This window comes from Pongo abelii, chromosome 5 (genome assembly GCF_028885655.2).
Source record: "Pongo abelii isolate AG06213 chromosome 5, NHGRI_mPonAbe1-v2.0_pri, whole genome shotgun sequence".
Lineage (NCBI taxonomy): Eukaryota > Metazoa > Chordata > Mammalia > Primates > Hominidae > Pongo > Pongo abelii.
In genome coordinates, this window is record NC_071990.2 from 33,645,554 (window position 1) to 33,665,781 (window position 20,228).

Genomic DNA, 20,228 nt, shown 5'->3' on the forward strand with positions numbered 1-20,228 from the left:
AGTAGCTGGGACTACAGGCGCCCACCACCACACCCGGCTAATTTTTTTTGTATTTTTAGTAGAGAGAGTTTTTCACCATGTTAGCCAGGATGGTCTCGATCTCCTGACCTCGTGATCCACCCGCCTCGGCCTCCCAAAGTGCTAGGATTGATTACAGGTGTGAGCCACCGCGCCCGGCCAACAAATGGTATAATTTTTACAGTTACACTTTCTAACTGGTGTTGCTGAAGATGGAAATGCAATTGATTTTGAAAATTGATTTTTTTCCTCTTACTGATTTTTTTATCCATCAACCTTGCTAAACTGATTTATCAGTTTTATCTGAATTTTATTTTAGGGATGCTGCACATGCAATAATTTCATCTGCGAATATTAACATTATTGTTTCTTGTAATCCTTATATATTTGTTGCTTATTGGACTGGCTACAACTTCCATTGTTGTATTGATGAGGATTATTGAGAGCAGGCATCCTTGCCTTGTTCCCCATCTTGAAAGGAATGCTTTCAACATTTCACCGTTATGGTGATGTGTTTTGCGAAATTTTTGAAGATGTCCTTTATCAGCTTCTGGAGTTTAAAAAAATATATCAATGGGTGTTGAATATTTTGAGTGGCTTTGCTGCATCAATTGAGATGAATAAATTTTCCCCCCTTTAATCTGCTAATGGGTCTATATTTCTCCATTCCATTTAAAAAACTTTTTTTTTAATTTGATAAATATCTTTTGCTATGTTTCTTCTCAGGTCTCCCTTCTCAGTTATCCCCCTTTACCTTCTATGGTTGGTTTTCTCTAGTTTCTTCCTTTTCTTTTTACTGTGTTCTCTTCAAGCTCTTGCTTTTTGGAGTTTTCCCAGGATATCAAAGGTTGGGGGGATGGCAACATGGTTTTCAGACAGTGTGTCTCCCCACAATCTGCTTCTCTCTACAAGCTTGTTTGAAGCCAAATTAAAGCAATGGGTAGAAGACGGCAGCGTGGGTGCCAGACCTGCCAATTTCCAACTGCACACCAAACCCCCGAACATATGCTTGAGGCCCCTGCCTTTCGGTGTCATAAATAAAACCCTGTCCTGACTACCTCCAGGATTGGATGGAAACTCGGATGAGTAAATATGGTAGAACGACTTTGCAAACTAGCACCTTATTCACATGTAAGGGGTTGCTCTTGTCACCGAGACTGTTAGAGGCAATGTGAGTTAACAGAAATAGCTTGGATTTTGAAGCTAATGGAATCTAGATCCATTCCTAACCAGCAGTGTGACCTTATACTTATTATGTAACCTTTCTGAACCTGTCTCCATCCATCTATACAAAGAACGTGGCACAATGTAGGAACTCAGTGAATTTTTGTGATTATAAGACGAGATAATACAGGTGCATAATCTGAAAAACATTAAATACTCCGTAAATTGAAGCAGTAAATCCTCCCTGAGCTCGAGACTCCAAAGGCCTTGAGCCCAGCACCAGTAACAGCACCCAGGTAAGTAGGCTGGCTGAAAGAGGGCTATAAAGAAAAATTATTTCCTGAGCTTTGAATCCCCACTGTCAGGCTTCAATGGAGCGCAAAAGTTCCTAAATTTGGTGAGAAATGGCAACATTACCAGGGAATGAACAGACCAGGCCACTCACGTCCACGTGAGGGCTCCAGGAGCCACTTCCGGGCCCAGTCAACCACGACCGGGAGAGGCAGCGCTGGAGCCGCAATCACGTCGACGGAAAACAAGTGCGCTCCCTACTGCAGTCACCAGGAGGCGCTAGTCCCGCCTGTCTCCCGGCACGGGTCCCTGTGTGCGCACGCGTCATTTCTTTCCTCCAGCGTCCCCGCCCCTTCTCCTCCGGCCGCCACCAGTTACGTTTGGCCAGTTGCGTTTGTGCGGCGACGTCCACGCATTTTCTGACGTCCGAGCGACGGCGGGGAGCCGAGCGGAAGTCCGGCACCGTTGCCGCTAGAGGAGGGGAGGGGTGAGAAGCATAAGTGGCACCGGAAGTGGAATTAATCCTCCTACCTCTCCGGCGCCTGCGAAACAGAAAAGACAAGGCGCCTGTCGGGCGGGGTGTGGCTTCGGGTGGCGGAGGACGCTGCGATTGGCCCTCGGCTGTGGCGACAGCGACGATTGGTCCCTGCGTGCAGAGCGCGGTGAGAGTGGGTGGCGGCCGTTGGAATTCAAAAGTGGCGGGTGTGGCGCGGGGCTGGTAGCGGCCGGAGCCGTGCGAGTTCTCTACCCTTCTTCGCGAGCGGGCGAGAGAACGCGAGTCCCAGGATCCCCGGCACCCAGTTCTCTTCCACTGCATTCCCCCGGCGCGTGTGGGACCGAGGTGGACATGGATCCGCAGGTGAGTAGGGGCGGCGCAGGTGTCCTGCCCTGGGGATGGGGACGACGGCTGACCGCTCCGATGCCGTCGCGCCCCCGGCTCCCGGTCGGCCTTTGTCATGTCTACCGGGAGAGCGAAGGTCCGTGCGCCCCCGCACAAGTGGAAAGGGGCGGAGGTAGGAGTGGAGACGGCATAGAGCACCCGGGGAGGTCGGAAGGGACGTCTGTCTGCCCTCCCCCAGCTTCAAGTCTCTGGAGCCCCTCCCTTACTTTCATGTCTCCAAGATTTCCCATTTCGAATTCTCAGGCTCGTCTGACACATTTCCACTTCTTTATTCCTACTCAGGATGTGATTGCAGTGTGTAAGAAGGGAGAGTTCTGATATGACTTCTTCCTTTGGGGACATGGTGTCTGAGGCCACATCCTTGCTGAGGACCTTTTGTGTTATCGCCTCTCCTCATCACTGCTGCTTCGGAGTGTAGGAAAGGGAGGAGAGTAGGGTAATCTGGGCCAAAAGACTTCTCATTCTCTCTCTCCTTTCCTAAATTGTGCAGATTCCTGCCCAATGAAACTGATTGATTTAGTTCTTTCTCTTAAATGGTGCCCTGCTGCACTCCACAACCATATGCAGCTTCCTCTCTGAATGTGTGTGACAGCTGGAGTGTACTGATCTCTGGTGCCAGGAAAGGTCTCCTGCCTGAATCCTTTGTTTACTAGTATTTCACGTCCAGGTTTCCCTAAAGTTAGGATTCAGCCTTAAGAGAGATTCTTTCAGTCGTGACAACCAGAGAGCAGAGTAGTATGATGTGACAGTAAGAAGTAGTAAAAGCCTTCTCAGAGCTATTAATCAAGTATTTATTGTGCACCTACTACATGCCAGGCGCGGTTGTAGGTACTTAGGATGCAGCAGTGAACAAGGGACAAATCATTGCCATCATGGAGCTGCCATTCTATGGGGATACAGACAATAAATGTAATAAATGAATTATATAACTGCCAGAAGGCCGTAAGTGCTGTGGAGAAAAGGAGAAATTCAAGGTTAAGGGAATAGGGGAGGCCAACTGGCGGGATAGAGTATTAAATAGGGTGGTCTCAGAAACCCCAATGGAAAAGATGAGTTGAATAAAGACTTGAAGGAAGTGAGGGAGATAGACAAGCAGATAGTGAGGGAAGAACATTTGAGGCAGAGGGAATCTGCTAGAGCAGAGTCCCTAAGTGGTAAGGAGGGAAGTGTGGCAGGAGTGAAGTGAGCATGGGGAGAAGTTGTGGGAAAGGAAGTCAGGTAATGGGTAGTGGGGTTGCTGATCACAGTTTGTCCTTGTGGGGGTCGTTGTGAGGACTTTTACTCTGAGTGAGATGGGGAATCATTGGATGATTTTAAGCAAAGAGATAAGATTTGTTGGGTCCAACAGATTTTCGTAACCATAGCACCGTTGTCTTTTTTTTTTTTTTTTTTTTATGGCGGAGCCTTAACTTCCTGGGCTCAAGTGATCCTCCCACCTCAGCCTCCTGAGTAGTTGGGACTACAGGCACCTGCCACCATGCCTGGCTGATTTTTTGTATTTTTTGTAAAGACAGGGTTTTGCCATGTTGCCCAGGCTGGTCTGGAACTAACTCCTGGGCTCAAGCAATTCGCCTGCCTCGGCCTCCCAAAGTGCTGGGATTACAGGCATGAGCCACGGTGCCCTGCAACTTTTTTTTTTTTTTTGAGAAGTAGTCACGCTCTGTCACCAGCCTAGAGTGCAGTGGTGCGATCTCAGTTCACTGCAACCTCCGCCTCCTGGGTTCAGGTGATTCTCCTGCCTCAGCCTCCCGAGTAGCTGGGACTACAGGCGCCCACCACCACGCCCGGCTAATTTTTTGTATTTTTAGTATAGACAGGGTTTCACCGTGTTAGCCAGGATGGTCTCAATCTCCTGACCTCATGATCCTCCCACCTTGGCCTCCCAAAGTGCTGGGATTACAGGCATGAGCCACCGCACCTGGCCAACATTTTTTATTGTCATGACTAGGTGGGGGGTTGCTACTGGCATCTAGTGGGTAGAGGGCAGGGATGCTGCTAGGCATCTGACAGTGTACAGGACCGCATTGGACATTGTCAGATGTCACCTGGTGGATAAAATCACCCCAGTTGAGAACCACTGGTTTATGATAATCTAGGTGCCAGATGATGGTGTCTTAAGTCAGGATGATAGCAGTGGAAGAAACAGTAAAAAGTGATTGGATTCTGGATATATTTTGAAGGTACAATCAGCCATGCTTTGCTGACAGATTAGATGTGGTATGTAGGAGAAAGAAGACTCTGGGTTTTTGGCTTGAGCAACTGAAAGATGGAGTTATATCAATTGAGATGGAGAAAGCTGCAAAAGGAACAAGTTCAAAGCATGGTTGGACATCAAGAGGTCAGTTATTAGACTTCCAAATGGAGATTTTTTTTTATACGGAGTCTCTCTGTTGCCCAGGCCAGAGTGCAGTGGTGCGATCTCGGCTCACTGCAACTTCTACCTCCCAGCTTTAAGCAATCCTCCAGCCTCAGTCTCCTGAGTAGCTGGGATTACAGGCACGTGCCACCACACCTGGCTAATTTTTGTATTTTTAGTAGAGACGGGGTTTTGCCATGTTGGCCAGGCTGGTCTCGAACTCCTGAACTCAAGTGATCTGCCTGCCTTGGCCTCCCAAAGTGCTGGGATTACAGGCATGAGGCACCACTCCCAGCCTTAAATCGCGATGTTGAGGATGCAGTTCAGTATAGGTGCAGGATCGAGGTCTGAGCTGGACATATAATTTGGAAACTGTCAGCATATCAATGATATTTAAAGGCATGGGAGTGGATAGTGAGTATAGATAGAGAATGCTGTTAAAATCTGGAGAGATGAGGAGGACCTGCCAGTGAGGTAAGAAAGGGTGGTCTCCTGGAAGCTAAATGAAGAAAGCCTATTAAGGAAAACGGAGTAATCAGTTGTATCAAATGCTGTTTGATGGGTCAAGAAAATGAAGATAAAGAATTGACTTAGCAACATGAAGTTACTTGTGATCTTGAGGATAGCAATTTCAATGGAATGGTGGGAATGAAAACCTGATTGCAATGGGCTTAGGAGAGAAATTGGCCACAATGAATACACTAGAGGTAATACTTTAGAGTTTTGCTGCGAAGGGTGGCAAGGAAAAAGGATAGTACCTGTTAGGGAAAGCAGAGTTCAGATTCTTTTAGTTTCAAAGAAATAATAGAGTTTGTGGTATGCCAATTGGAGTGATGCCATAGAGTGCAAAGCTGATGGTGCAGAGGTGAGAAGGGAGGATTGCTGGAGGAATGTTCCTGAAATTGGGAGGATTTGGTGAGTCCAGGATTTGGTGAGGAGGGATGGGATGTGATGCATATATGAAAGGGTTGCCTTGGGAGCAGGGCCATCCACCTCTGATCTTGTGGTGAGGTGGATGTAGGCAGGGTTGCATGAATATCTGTTCTTATAGAAGGATAAGTGCTTATGCTTCTCATTGTGGAAAGTTGGAGGGCATCATGTCTAGCTTTATATTAATAAATGGGAAAAATATATATACTGTGGTCTTTGGAGTTGTTCTGAATAAACAAACCTTGAAACACGTTTTCTGAACCGACGTAAATTCCAAGGAGGTAGGTCTGTAGCAGATCCACTATGGTAGTGTAGAGAGGAGGAAGGGCACAGGTTATTTTAAAAAATTCGTGTTTGACTTTGGAATACTTAAAGAAAAATTTGGTTTCCATACTATATTTGATTACACTAAATTAAAATAAGCATTCTTTGTGCACATTTCTGTAGGTGGCAGGAAAAATGCTACCTTTTTTCCCTTTTTATTTTTCTAGAAGCCAATGGTATGATATATCACAGTTTTAAGTATTGCCCCACTGATGAACATTCAATTTCATTCCTTCAAAAACTGTAGAGTCCTACCATGTAGCAGACATTGTATAAGGCCCTCTGGTTATATAGTTATGAACAAAACAGATGAATTCTTATGGTGCTCACAGTCTTATATGGGGTTATGATAATAAATTAAAAACAAAAGAAAACAGTGTATCAGGTTGTTTCATAATTTTTAAAAATAATGATGCTCTATGAACTTCCTTGAGTAAATCTCATTGTATCACGGATAGCTCAAACTCACTTTCCCAAAATGAACTTAGCATCCATGAAACCAATCCTGCTGGGTCCAGTGGCATGTGCTTGTTGTCGTAGGCACTCAAGAGGCTAAGGCAGGAAGATCACTTGAACTCAAAGTTCAAAGCCAGCTTGGGCAACCCTGTCTCAAAACAAATAAACAAAAACCAACTCTTCAGGTACTCAGATCTCTGTGTTATTTATTTTCTTTTTCTTTTTCTTTCTTTCTTTTTTTTTTTTTTTTTTTGAGACAGGATCTCAGTATGTCGCCCAGGCTGGAGTGCTGGAGTGCAGTGGCATGATCATGGCTCACTGCAGCCTTGATCTGGGCCTAAGCCATCCTCCCACCTCAGCCTCCCTTGTAGCTGGGACCACAGGCAAATGTCATCTGATTCGCTAAGGTGGATGTCTGCCTAGCTTAGCCCTCAAGCTTCTAGAATAGCCCCTTTCAACTAGGTTCCATGAGAATTAAGTTCCTTTTTTTTTTTTTTTTTTTTTTTGAGACAGAGTCTCGCTCTGTTGCCCAGGCTGGAGTGCAGTGGCGCAATCTTGGCTCACTGCAAGCTCCGCCTCCTGGGTTCACGCTATTCTCCTGCCTCAGCCTCCCCAGTAGCTGGGACTACAGGTGCTTGCCACCACGCCCGGCTAATTTTTTGTATTTTTTAGTAGAGACGGGATTTCACCGTGTTAGCTAGGATGGTCTTGATCTCCTGACCTCGTGATCTGCCTGCCTCTGCCTCCCAAAGTGCTGGGATTATAGGCGTGAGCCACCGCGCCCGGCCAAATTCTTTTTTTTTTTTTTTTTTTTTTTTTTTGAGACGTAGTCTCGCTCTGTCACCCAGGCTAGAGTGCAGTGGTGTGATCTCGGCTCACTGCAACCTCCACCAATCGTTCAAGCGATTCTCCTCCTCAGCCTCCCAAGTAGCTGGATTACAGGCACATGCCACCATGCCTGGGTAATTTTTGTAGAAACAGGGTTTCAGCATGTTGGTCAGGCTGGTCTTGAACTCCTGACCTCAAGTAATCTGCCTGCCTCAGCCTCCCAAAGTGCTGGGATTACAGGCATAAGCCACCGTGCTTGGCCAGAATTAAGTTCTAATGCCTTTTTTTTTTTTTTTGAGACGGAGTCTCACTCTGTTGCCCAGGTTGGAGTGCAGTGGCGTGATCTCGGCTCACCGCAACCTCTGCCTCCCAGGTTCAAGTGATTCTCCTGACTCAGCCTCCCGAGTAGCTGGGATTGCAGGCATGTGCCACCACACCCAGCTAATTTTTGTATTTTTAGTAGAGACAGGATTTCACCATGTTGGTCAGGCTAGTCTCAAACTCCTGACCTTGTGATCTGCCCACCTCAGCCTCCCAAAGTGCTGGGATTACAGGCGTGAGCCACTGCACCTGGTCCAGGTAAAACATTTCAAACATGGCTCAGTAAATGTTGCCTGATTCTCCCAAGCAGTCTTCAGCCCTCACATATCTTCCACTCTTTCGCTTATTTATGATTCTCAGCTTCAGCCAAAAGGGCCAGTTGGTTTCTTAGCCATGCTATGTACATATTTGAATTTTTGCCTTCCAGGAAGAGCATCCATTCCTTTCTGCTTGTTTGAGTCCCACCCTTAAAGTTAGTCAAGTCCAGCTTTTCCCCTAGGGATTATTCCTACTTTTAGGTTACGTTCCCACTTCTGTTCATGCTGTCTGTCTGGCACATAATTCAGCTTTTGGCACAAGTGGTGCTCAGTGCTTGGTGGTGGCGATGTTGATAATTGAGGCTGGGGGCCAAGACGGGAAGTTCTTGGGACATTTGTGCTCCTGGGTATTGTCTTAAGGGTCTCTTTTCCCAACAGAAGTCCCCCCTATTGGAAGTAAAGGGGAACATAGAACTGAAGAGACCTCTGATTAAGGCCCCTTCCCGGCTGCCTCTCTCAGGAAGCACACTCAAGAGGAGGCCTGACCAGATGGAAGATGGCCTGGAGCCTGAGAAGGTGAGCTGGGCGTGGAGAGCTGTGCATGTGTATGTGGGGGGGGGGGGGTGTGTGTGTGTGTGAAAAAAAGGAGAGAGAGAGTATAAACCATTAGGGAGGGTGACTATGGACCTTGTCTTTATCTTTCCCCAGAAACGGACAAGAGGCCTGGGTGCAACGACCAGAATTACCACATCCCACCCAAGAGTTCCGTCCCTCACTACAGTGCCACAGACACAAGGCCAGACCACAGGTGGGCTCTCAGGATGGATAGACTCCAAGGACATGGAAGTCCAGTGCTCTTCAACTCACTTGTTTCTTTTCTTTCAATTTTATTGTTTTGTTTTTTTTTTTTGAGACAAGAGTCTCGCTCTATCGCCCAGGCTGGAGTGCAGTGGCTCAATCTCACTCACTGCAACCTCCTCCTCCCAAGTTCAAGCGATTCTCCTACCTCAGCCTCCCGAGTATCTGGGATTACAGGTGCCCACCACCACGCCCAGCTAATTTTTGTATTTTTTTTTTTTAGTAGAGACGGGGTTTCGCCATGTTGGCCAGGCTGGTCTTGAACTCCTGACCTCAGGTGATCCACCCGCCTCTGCCTCCCAAAGTGCTGGGATTATAGGCGTGAGGCACCGCACCCAGCCTGTCTATTTTGAATAGGTAATAACATTTCATTTGGTTCAAAATTCCAAAGGCACAAAGGTTGTTGTATAGTGAAGTTTGCTTCCTACTTCTGTCCTCCAGCCACCCAATTCTGCTACCCAGGGCAACTGTGTGTTCTTACAGGGAAATTCTATTGGTATTCAAGCAAGTAAGACTATACTCCCCCACCTTTTTTACACAAATGGTGGCATACTTTAGACATGGTCATGCTTTTACTTATCTTAATCCAAATTGCTTTTTGGCATATGGAGTACAGTTGGCCCTCTGTATCCGTGGGTTCTGCTTCTGCAGATTCAACCAACCATCGGTTGAAAATATTCAAGGAGAGTGGGCACAGTGGCTCACGCCTGTAATCCCAGCACTTTGGGAGGCCAAGGTGGGTCGATTACTTGAGGTCCGGAGTTCCAGACCAGCCTGGCCAATATGGTTGAAACCCTGTCTCTACTAAAAATACAAAATTAGCCAGACGTGATGGCCCGTGCCTGTAATCCCAGCTACTCTGGAGGCTGAGGCAGGAGAATTGCTTAGAACCCGGGAGGTGGAGGTTGCGGTGAGCCGAGATTGTGCCAGCCTGGCGACAGAGCGAGACTTGGTCTCAAAAAGAAAATGAGAAAATATTCATGGAAAATAAAAAATAAAACCAAAAAATACAGTATAACAGTTATGGTCATGTGTCACTTGGCAATGCAGATACATTATCAGAAGTGCATTATTGTGGAAACATCATAGAACGTACTTACTGAAACCTAGATGATCTAGCCTGCTACACACCTAGGCTATCTGTGATAGCCTATTGTTCTTGGGCAACAAGCCTGTGTGGCGTGTTACTATACTGAAGCACGGTAGGTAACATAACACAGTGGTAACCATTTGTGTATATAAACATAGCTAAACATAGAAAAGGTACGGTTAAAATACAATATAAATGATAAAAAATGGTACACCTGTACAGGGTACTAACCATTAAATGGAGCATGTTTGAATGAAAGTTGCTCTGGGTGAGTTAGTGAGTGAGTGGTGAGTGAATGTGAAGGCCTAGGGCCTTACTGTACACTGCTGTAGACTTTAGAAACATGGTACAGTTAGGCTACATCAAATTTATAAAAAATAGTTCTTTTATAATAAATTAACCTTAGTTTACTATAACTATTTTACTTTATAAACTTAACATTTTTTTTCCCACTTGCGGAGGCTGATGTAACATTTTAATCTTTTTTTAACTGTCTTTTTTTTTTTTCGACCAGTTGTCTAATGATCCTTTGTGCTTAACTAGCTGGGCATTCCACAGCACCACTGTTGATGTCATCATCTATGATGTCATGAGGGTGGCGGCCATCAACATTACAGCCCACAGACTAGGCAGTCCCCAGGATCTCTTTAATGGTTCCAGAGAGTTCTCTGGCTAAGGATCGGTGCCGCATCTGTTGAGCAATGTTGACGATCTCATCAAAAATGATATTCCCACTGTGTTTAATGTTTCTCTGTTTCTTTCTGTCTCTTGGTGGTTCCTTGAGGGCTTTGATGATCAGGGCAGAGGCAGAAGGCACCACCTCAATCTGGGCCTGTCTGTTCTGAATGGTCAGTTTCACTGTAATCCTCAGGCCCTTCCAGTCACCCGTTGCCTTGGCAATGTCATCACCAACCTTTTTTGGAGACAGACCCAGGGGGCCGATCTTGGGGGCCAGGGCAGAAGTGGCACTGACTTCACCTCTGGTGCACCTCAGGTATACGACCTTGATCTCGTTGGGGTTGAACTTCGGCGGCATGGTGGAGGCAGCTGGTGTCGGATGAACCCGGATTCGGGACGACTGAAGAAAATTGCACCTTGGCCTCCTCCGAGCCGAAAGCTGAGAGCTTCTCTCTTTTTTTTTTTGAGATGGAGTCTCGCTCTGTCGCCCAGGCTGGAGTGCAGTGGCACAATCTCGGCTCACTGCAAGCTCTGCCTCCCGGGTTCACGCCATTCTCCTGCCTCAGCCTCCCGCGTAGCTGGGACTACAGACGCCCTCCACCACACCTGGCTAATTTTGTTTTTTTGTATTTTTAATAGAGACGGGATTTCACCGTGTTAGCCAGGATGGTCTCAATCTCCTGACCTCGTGATCTGCCTGCCTCAACCTCCCAAGTGCTGGGATTACAGGCGTGGGCCACCACGCCCGGCTAACTTTTTGACTCTTGTAATAACAACTGAAAACACAAACATTGTATAGCTTCACAGAAATATTTTATTCCTTTATGTCCTTATTCCTCATGCTTTTTTTCTATCTAAATTTTGTTTTGGGCAGGGAGCATATATTCAGGGCAATATGAATCTCTGTCTCCTGGCTTGAAAATAAAATTTTTGTTTTTTGTTTTTTGTTTTTGAGACAGAGTCTCGCTCTGTCGCCCAGGCTGGAGTGCAATGGCGCGATCTCGGCTCACTGTAACCTCCGCCTCCTGGGTTCAAGTGATTCTCCTGCCTCAGCCTCCCGAGTAGCTGGGACTACAGGTGCGTGCCATCACGCCCAGCTAATTTTTTGTATTTTTAGTAGAGATGGGGTTTCACCGTGTTAGTCAGGATGGTCTTGATCTCCTGACCTCGTGATCCGCTCGCCTCAGCCTCCCAAAGTGCTGAGATTACAGACCTGAGTTACTGTGCCCCGCCTGAAATTCTTTTTTTAATTTAAAATTTTATTTATTTGTATTTTTTCCAAGAAATAAGCTTAAATTTGAAAAATTTTAAATATTATTTTGCTTTTCAAACTTTTTGTTAAAAACGAAGAAATACACACATTAGCCTAGGCCTACATAGGGTCAGGATCATCAACATCACTGGCTTTCACCTCCACATCTTGTCTCACTGGAAAATCTTCAGGGGCAGTAACACACATGGAGATGTGACTTCCTGTGATAACAATGCCTTTTTCTGGATTGCCTTTTTTTTTTTTTTTTTTTTTTTTTTTTTTTTATTTGAGACGGAGTCTCGCGCTGTCGCCCAGGCTAGAGTGCAGTGGCGTGATCTCGGCTCACTGCAAGCTCCGCCTCCCGGATTCACACCATTCTCCTGCCTCACCCTCCCGAGTAGCTGGGACTACAGGCGCCCACCACCACGCCTGGTTAATTTTGTTTTTGTATTTTTAGTGGAGATGGTCTCAATCTCCTGACCCCGTGATCTGCCCGCCTTGGCCTCCCAAAGTGCTGGGATTACAGGCGTGAGCCACTGTGCCTGGCCTGGAATGCCTTTTGAATGACATGCCTGAGGCTGTTTTATAGTTAACTGTTTTTGCACATAGAAGGAGTATACTCTAAAATAACAAAAAAAGTACAGTACAATAAATATATAAACTAGTAACATAGTCATTATCATTATTAGGTATTATGTACTATATGTAATTATATGTGTTATACTTTTATACAACTGGCAGTGCATTAGGTTTGTTTATATCAGAATCACCACAAACAGGTGAGGAATGCTATGACATTACCATGGCTGTAATGTCACTAGGCAATAGGAATTTTTAGCTCCATTATAATGTTACGGGGCTACTGTTGTATATGCAGTCTGTCATAAGTAATCTAAAGATGATTTAAAGTATATGCTGCTGGATGCGGTGGCTCACGCCTGTAATCCCAGCACTTTGGGAAGCTGAGGCAGGCAGATCACCTGACGTCAGGAGTTTGAGACCAGCCTGGCCAACATGCGAAAACCTGTCTCTACTAAAAATATTTTAAAAAAAATTAGCCGGGCGTGGTGGCGCTTGCCTGTAATCCCAGCTACTCAGGAGGCTGAGGCAGAAGAATTGCCTGAACCCTGGAGGTGGAGGTTACAGTGAGCCGAGATCACGCCATTGCATTCCAGCCTGGGTGAGAAGAGTGCAACTCCGTCTCAAAAAAAAAAACAAAATGGAGGCCAAGGCAGGCAGATCACCAGAGGTCAGGAGTTTGAGGCCAGCCTAATCAACATGGTGAAACCCCGTCTTTACTAAAAATACAAAATTAGCTGGGCGTGGTGGCGCGTACCTATAATCCCAGCTACTCGGGAGGCTGAGGTGGAAGAATCGCTTGAACCCTGGAGGTAGAGTTTGCTGTGAACTGAGATCATGCCATTGCACTTCAGCCTGGGCAACAAGTGAAACTCTGTCTCAGTCAATCAGTAAATAAAGTATATGGGAGGGTGTGCATAGACTATATTTAATACTATATACCTATTTATGTAAGGGACTTGGGCATCCTTGGATTTTGGTATTCTTGGGGGGTGCTGGAATCAACCCCTTTTGGATACTGAGGGATGACTGTAATTTCTGGTTCTAGGGGAGGTATCATTAGGAGCTGGCCAGACTTAGGGATAAGGGAAGGAAGCTATCTTATTTCTAATTCTGAGAAAAGCACTTCTGCCCCTGTCCTAGCAAGTGTACATGCCATCTTAAGAATGATCATTCTACCTTTGTTCTCTCCCATCTCCTGGGCAGCTCAAAAAGTTTCCAAGAAGACAGGACCCCGGTGTTCCACAGCTATTGCCACAGGTAATTGTGCTCAAGAGCTGGGTCTGAGAATGGATTTGGGGTATGTGTAAAGGGAGAATGATGGAGGTGGAGGGACGCTGGTCCTGTAATTCCTAAGTCACCTCCTCAATTCTCTAGGGTTGAAGAACCAGAAGCCAGTTCCTGCTGTTCCTGTCCAGAAGTCTGGCAGTAGGTGACAAACATAACCACTGGGTGAGAGGCTGGGATAGGGAAGAGAAGATGGTGAGTGCCCAGAAAAATCCGTTTGGTCTCTAAGAGGAAGGAGATGTAGCATCAGGTGTGGATCCCATAAAGGCTAGAAGGGAGGAGGGATAGAGAGCCTAGACTTCACTGACCTTTGTCCTTTCTGTGCTCATCTTAGCATCAGGAGTTCCTCCCATGGCAGGAGGGAAGAAACCCAGCAAACGTCCAGCCTGGGACTTAAAGGGTCAGTTATGTGACCGAAATGCAGAACTAAAACGATGCCGTGAGAGGACTCAAACATTGGACCAAGAGAACCAGCAGCTTCAGGACCAGCTCAGAGATGCCCAACAGCAGGCCAAGGCCCTGGGGACAGAGCGCAAAACACTGGAGGGGCATTTAGCCAAGGTACAGGCCCAGGCTGAGCAGGGCCAACAGGAGCTGAAGAACTTGCGTGCTTGTGTCCTGGAGCTGGAAGAGCGGCTGAGCACGCAGGAGGGCTTGGTGCAAGAGCTTCAGAAAAAACAGGTGGAATTGCAGGAAGAACGGAGGGGACTGACGTCCCAACTAGAGGAGAAGGAGGTAAGGGCCAGATTTTCACCAGATATCAGCCCCGCTTTCCTGGCAGAGGTCATGCCTCCCCTCCCTTCCAGGTACCCCTCAAGTCTGGGCTGAGAACTCCTGAGCACCTATCTTTAGCAGTATAGGTGCTGCTGAAGATACCTGTCTCTTCCACCTGTCTGCACTCCAGCCCACTCCTGACTGTCTTGCTTTCTGCCATGCTTCTTCTTACCCTTGACTGTTTGCAAAGCTCCCATTTAGATCTGTGTCTTCCTTAGTCCTCCATCCCTCTTTCTTTGGGTTCCCATCCTGATCACAAATTCCTGTGGTACTCTCCCTCCTCCCATGTCCACTTGACTCCTTCCTGGTGAGCACCAACTAGATTAAGTTATTTGCAGTCTCTTAAATGACTCAACTTTCACTTCTGGGCATTCTGCATATGTGCTTCCCTCTTTCTGGAATGTTCTTTGTGTACTGCATCCTTCCTTGGTTCACTCCTGTACTTCTGGGTACAGCCTAGATATCATCTTCCCTGTGCTCCTCCTTGTGCTTGGGCATACCCATAGCACTCCCTGTCTTAGTACCATGATTCCTTATTTTCTCATCTTTCTTTGTTTACCAGACTTTGAGGTGCTTTTGAGCAGGGACCTCACCTCCACCCACTCCATACGCCACACAGTTTGTTCTTATTCTTGGTTGCATCTTACCCTCTGTGTATGTTGTGTTCTCTTCTGGGCAGAGGAGGCTGCAGACGTCAGAAGCAGCCCTGTCAAGCAGCCGAGCAGAGGTGGCATCTCTGCGGCAGGAGACTGTGGCCCAGGCAGCCTTACTGACTGAGCGGGAAGAACGTCTTCATGGGCTAGAAATGGAGCGCCGGCGACTGCACAACCAGCTGCAGGAACTCAAGGGCAACATCCGTGTATTCTGCCGGGTCCGCCCTGTCCTGCCGGGGGAGCCCACTCCACCCCCTGGCCTCCTCCTGTTTCCCTCTGGCCCTGGTGGGCCCTCTGATCCTCTAACCCGCCTTAGCCTCTCCCGGTCTGACGAGCGGCGTGGGACCCTGAGTGGGGCACCAGCTCCCCCAACTCGCCATGATTTTTCCTTTGACCGGGTATTCCCACCAGGAAGTGGACAGGATGAAGTGTTTGAAGAGATTGCCATGCTTGTCCAGTCAGCTCTGGATGGCTATCCAGTATGCATCTTTGCCTATGGCCAGACAGGCAGTGGCAAGACCTTCACAATGGAGGGTGGGCCTGGGGGAGACCCCCAGTTGGCGGGGCTGATCCCTCGGGCCCTGCGGCACCTCTTCTCTGTGGCCCAGGAGCTGAGTGGTCAGGGCTGGACCTACAGCTTTGTAGCAAGCTATGTAGAGATCTACAATGAGACTGTCCGGGACCTGCTGGCCACTGGAACCCGGAAGGGTCAAGGGGGCGAGTGTGAGATTCGCCGTGCAGGGCCAGGGAGCGAGGAGCTCACTGTCACCAATGCTCGATATGTCCCTGTCTCCTGTGAGAAAGAAGTGAGGACCCATGGGCACTGGAACTGGGGAATGGGGAGGAGTGGGAAGGGTGCCATGAGATGGAGGTAGAGGGAGAAAGGAGCAGGAGAGAATTGAAGGATGAAGTGCAAGTTATGAGGCTGGGTTACCACATCCCGTTTTGGCCTGTGGGCTGTCAGTAGATCTGCCTTAACCTGGGAGTGGCGAGGGAGTGATGCATCTGCCAAAACGAGGAGGGTCACTACATCTCAGGTCTCATCTCCTTGCTCAGCTCATCCTAGCCATGCTGGCCTCCTGGCTGTTCCTCAGCCAGCTAGTCGTGCTCCCCATCTCAGGGCCTTTGCCTGGATGCTCTTTCCTGGAGATCTTGGCTATCCTGTCAAAACTTGTGTTCCCCACCCCGCCTTTATACACTCCCTATTCTATGTATTCCTTACCATTTTCAGACATACTGTGCATCTTATTTTGTTTCTTGACAGGCTAGAAAGCTTCAAGAGGGTGGGGGTGGGCTCTTATTCATTTCCATACATATTACTATGTACTGACTTCTGCCTGCCTTTTTGCCCCTTCTGCTCCCATCCCCAGGTAGAGGCCCTGCTTCATCTGGCCCGCCAGAATCGGGCTGTGGCCCGCACAGCCCAGAATGAACGGTCATCACGCAGCCACAGTGTATTCCAGCTACAGATTTCTGGGGAGCACTCCAGCCGAGGCCTGCAGTGTGGGGCCCCCCTCAGTCTTGTGGACCTGGCCGGGAGTGAGCGACTTGACCCCGGCTTAGCCCTTGGCCCTGGGGAGCGGGAACGCCTTCGGGAAACACAGGCCATTAACAGCAGCCTGTCCACGCTGGGGCTGGTTATCATGGCCCTGAGCAACAAGGTGGGAATGGGAGTGGGGTGAGATACGGGACCTGGGGGACAGTTGGGGTTGGCTGTGCAGAGCCCTGCCTATTCCTAAACATCTGTCCCCACCTCAATCATCTAGGAGTCCCACGTGCCTTACCGGAACAGTAAACTGACCTACCTGCTGCAGAACTCTCTGGGTGGTAGTGCTAAGATGTGAGTGAAAGGGACAGATGGAAGGGGTCAGGTAGGAACTGTGTTGGGGTGAGGGGTAGAAAGGGGGGAATAGTGGAGACCTGTCCAGACTCTGCTGGCCCCTAATGCTAGGGTTGGGCACATTCTTTTTTCATAGGCTCATGTTTGTGAACATTTCTCCACTGGAAGAGAACGTCTCCGAGTCCCTCAACTCTCTACGCTTTGCCTCCAAGGTGCGATTACCACCAGTCAGCCTTATCAGGACCCGTGGGTGGTTGTAGGCTTCTCCATTCCAATCCCTTCTGTCTTCTAGGGCAGGGAGCACATTTGTGCAGAAAGGTTTTACATTCGCAGGTATCTGAGGCACCACTCACCTGGTTCCATTTTTAATTATTAGCTTTTAAGTTTTTTTAAAAACAGGTGATTAATTTAACCTGAGAAAGCTGATTGAAAAAAAAAGAAAAAGTGACTAAAAGGTCTAAACTGGTTGGGCGCAGTAGCTCATGCCTGTAATCCGAACACTTCGGGAGGCCAAGGCAGGAGGATTGCTTGAGCCCAGGAGTTTAAAATCAGCCTGGGCAACATAGTGAGACCCTGTCTCTACAAAAAATAGGAAAACTAGCTGGGTGTAGTGGCTCACACCTGTAGTTGCAGCTACTCAGGAGGCTGAGGTGGGAGGATCACCTGAGCCTGGGAGGTGGAGGCTGCAGTGAGCCGTGATCCTACCACTGCACTTCAGCCTGGGTGACAGAGTAAGACCTTGTCTCAAAAAACCAACACACAAAAAATCCCTAAGATTCCTCCCTATCAGCATACAGAGATCATTATTTTTAGGTCTGCCTAGGACTCCACTATGTAATTGCACCAAAATTTATCCACCAGTTCCCTCTACTGGACACTTGGATTGTTTCCACACTTTTTTAGTCACAAACAAGGCCACGTTGACTAACTTTGTACATACATCATTTTGTATTTTTTCAGTTACATCTAACCAGGGAAATAGTCCTTGAAATGGGATTACTGGATCAAAGACTTAGAGGTTTTTCAGACTATTCCAAATAGTGTGAATTCAGACTCCAAACCTCATGAGGGTCAGCCAGTGGCCATATGAATTCTCACTAATGAGAATTCCTTCCACTAGAATCTCCTTCCACTAGTGTTAAGCAAGTCAGAAAGTTTCCTTACTGTCTGCCTCCACGGTAATTTTTTTGTCTGGTACATCCTCCTCCTGCGCGTATAGCCCTTTGATGGGCTCTGGCTTTATTTGAGGTCTGATCAGGTCTGTTCTGCTGTGCGCCTGGGCCTCCTCCCAGTCAGCACTGATTGTTTCTGTGGAGTAGCCAGCACTTGCACCCTGATCTGGTATTCTACTTTGATGAGGGTTTCCCTCACTATCTTGCAAGTTCAATTTTAGAGGGTGGTGATGTTTTTTCTAACTTTTTATTAATGTTATACCAATGTAACATCCAACAACATGAACTTTAATATCCTCTAATACCCAGTTTATGTTAAATTTCACCCAACTGTCTCAGAAGTGTCTTTTATACCTAATAAGTTTGTTCAAATCAGGATCCAGGCAAGGGCCACCCACTTGGTTGAAATGTCTCAAGTTCTACAACCCTATCCCACACTGCCACTATTACGTCATTTGTTTGTTGAAGGTCATTTGTCCTATAGAATATACTATTCTGGATTTTGGCTGGTTGCTTCCTCTTTCCCCCATACTTTCACTTATTTATCATATTTGGGTGTTGTCAACCTGACCCATCCATTTACAAGCTCCTTATTGACTTTTTCACCTAGTGATTTTATCCAGCAGTGACCATACCTGGATCCTTTATTTCATTAAGGGGTTTCTAAATGGCGATTTTTCTAATCTTAGTTGTTCTGCATTGGTTAGTCACGATTCTTTTATGAAGACATTTGCCTTGTCATCTACTTGGTTTCTCTGAAATTCAATTCATACAGGAAAAACAAGATAAATGCTGAATTATTTATTGATTTCCAGTATTGAGTTGATATCCTAGCAGCTTCCAAAGGTGACCAATGAATGTTTATCTGAGGGTTATCTTTTTTTTTATTTTTTTTGAGACAGGGACTTGCTCAGTTGCCCAGACTGGAATTCAATGGCTCAATCATAGCTCATTGTAGCCACTAAAAGTGTTGGGATTATAGGCGTGAGCCACCCAGCCCGGCCACAGTCGTTCTTTCTGATGCTCAAATTGCCCCATCTTTGGCCAATAGGAACCTCCTGGCTGGGCGCGGTGGCTCATGCCTGTAACCCCAGCACTTTGGGAGGCCGAGGCGGGTGGATCACGAGGTCAGGAGATCGAGACCATCCTGGCTTAACAGGGTGAAACCCCGTCTCTACTAAAAATACAAAAAATTCCCCGGGTGTGGTGGCGGACGCCTGTAGTCTCAGCTACTCGGGAGTCTGAGGCAGAATGGCATGAACCCGGGAGGCGGAGCTTGCAGTGAGCCAAGATTGCGCCACTGCACTCCAGCCTGGGCAACAGAGCGAGACTCCGTCTCAAAAAAAAAAAAAAGCCTCTTTCAGATTGGCGTCAGTGTCCTTTAGACAGAACTCTAGTAGTCTTTTCAGATTCAACTTGTACATTTCCTCCCCCAGACTTCAACTGATCCATTTTCTAAGGAGTCCTAGTTCCTAAATGGGTGTTATTACTATTTTATTTCGGTTTAAGTGTTTTACAGTGGGAGAGGTTGGAGGTCTCTAGTACAAGGTATTGCTGGAAATGAAAGCCTCCTCTCTCTGCTCCTGTATTTTCTTCTGGGGCTTCCATCTCTTCTCAAGCCTTTTCACCTCCACCAAACCTAGTGTGCAGAGGAGAACCAACCGTAACTGGCACCAGCCTGAACCAGCCTTTGGAGGCCTTATTTCAGTATTTCTGAGGGCAGCCCTAGCATTGGAGGATGGGAGGAGATCTTGGGGAAAATGTTGTATTGGTTACGCTGCAAACTTTTATCCTGTCTAACCCCCTGCCCACAGGTGAACCAGTGTGTTATTGGTACTGCTCAGGCCAACAGGAAGTGAAGGCGGATCCAGATCTTCGTGTGTGTGTGTCCATATGTCTATGTATCGGGTGAGGGGTGGGAGAGTTGATGGAGGGTGCTTTATTGGGTGGAGGGCACCATGTCCCAGGGCTATCAAATAAAGAATAGTTTTTTTTAAAATAAAGGTTTTATTAGCATTTGCCCAAGAAGGCAGATACTTTCATATCTGTAAAGGTGGGAGCTGTGATCTGTTCCCTCTGCCAGACGTTTATGTGGGAGGCGGGAGCGAGGGCTGAGGGCTTGGTCTTTTCTTCCCTCTGCTATCACCGGTTCTGGACCTTGGCCTGGATCATCTTCCCCTCTGCTAATACCCCCTACCC

The 20,228-nt window shown here is 47.4% G+C and overlaps 2 protein-coding genes across 3 annotated transcripts; one reads left to right on the top strand and one right to left on the bottom strand.

Annotated features, from left to right (window-relative positions):
• Positions 1–290: 290 nt before the first annotated feature.
• KIFC1 (kinesin family member C1) lies at positions 291–20,049 on the top strand. Of its 2 annotated transcripts, none has more exons than XM_024249125.3 (11): positions 291–2,332; positions 8,285–8,422; positions 8,555–8,654; positions 13,510–13,563; positions 13,681–13,731; positions 13,925–14,325; positions 15,044–15,823; positions 16,388–16,678; positions 16,784–16,857; positions 16,994–17,069; positions 19,844–20,049. In XM_024249125.3, the coding sequence occupies exons 1-11, from the start codon at positions 2,321–2,323 to the stop codon at positions 19,886–19,888; spliced, it is 2,022 nt and encodes a 673-aa protein (XP_024104893.1). In that variant the 5' UTR covers positions 291–2,320; the 3' UTR covers positions 19,889–20,049. The 2 variants fall into 2 exon arrangements, with proteins under 2 accessions (XP_024104893.1, XP_054413377.1); XM_054557402.2 differs by having other exon boundaries at positions 291–2,135.
• On the bottom strand, positions 10,363–11,166 carry LOC100461109 (large ribosomal subunit protein uL11-like). The gene has a single exon (XM_054557409.2). It carries the CDS (start codon positions 10,828–10,830, stop codon positions 10,420–10,422), a length of 411 nt encoding a protein of 136 aa, XP_054413384.2. The 5' UTR covers positions 10,831–11,166; the 3' UTR covers positions 10,363–10,419.
• Positions 20,050–20,228: the final 179 nt, after the last annotated feature.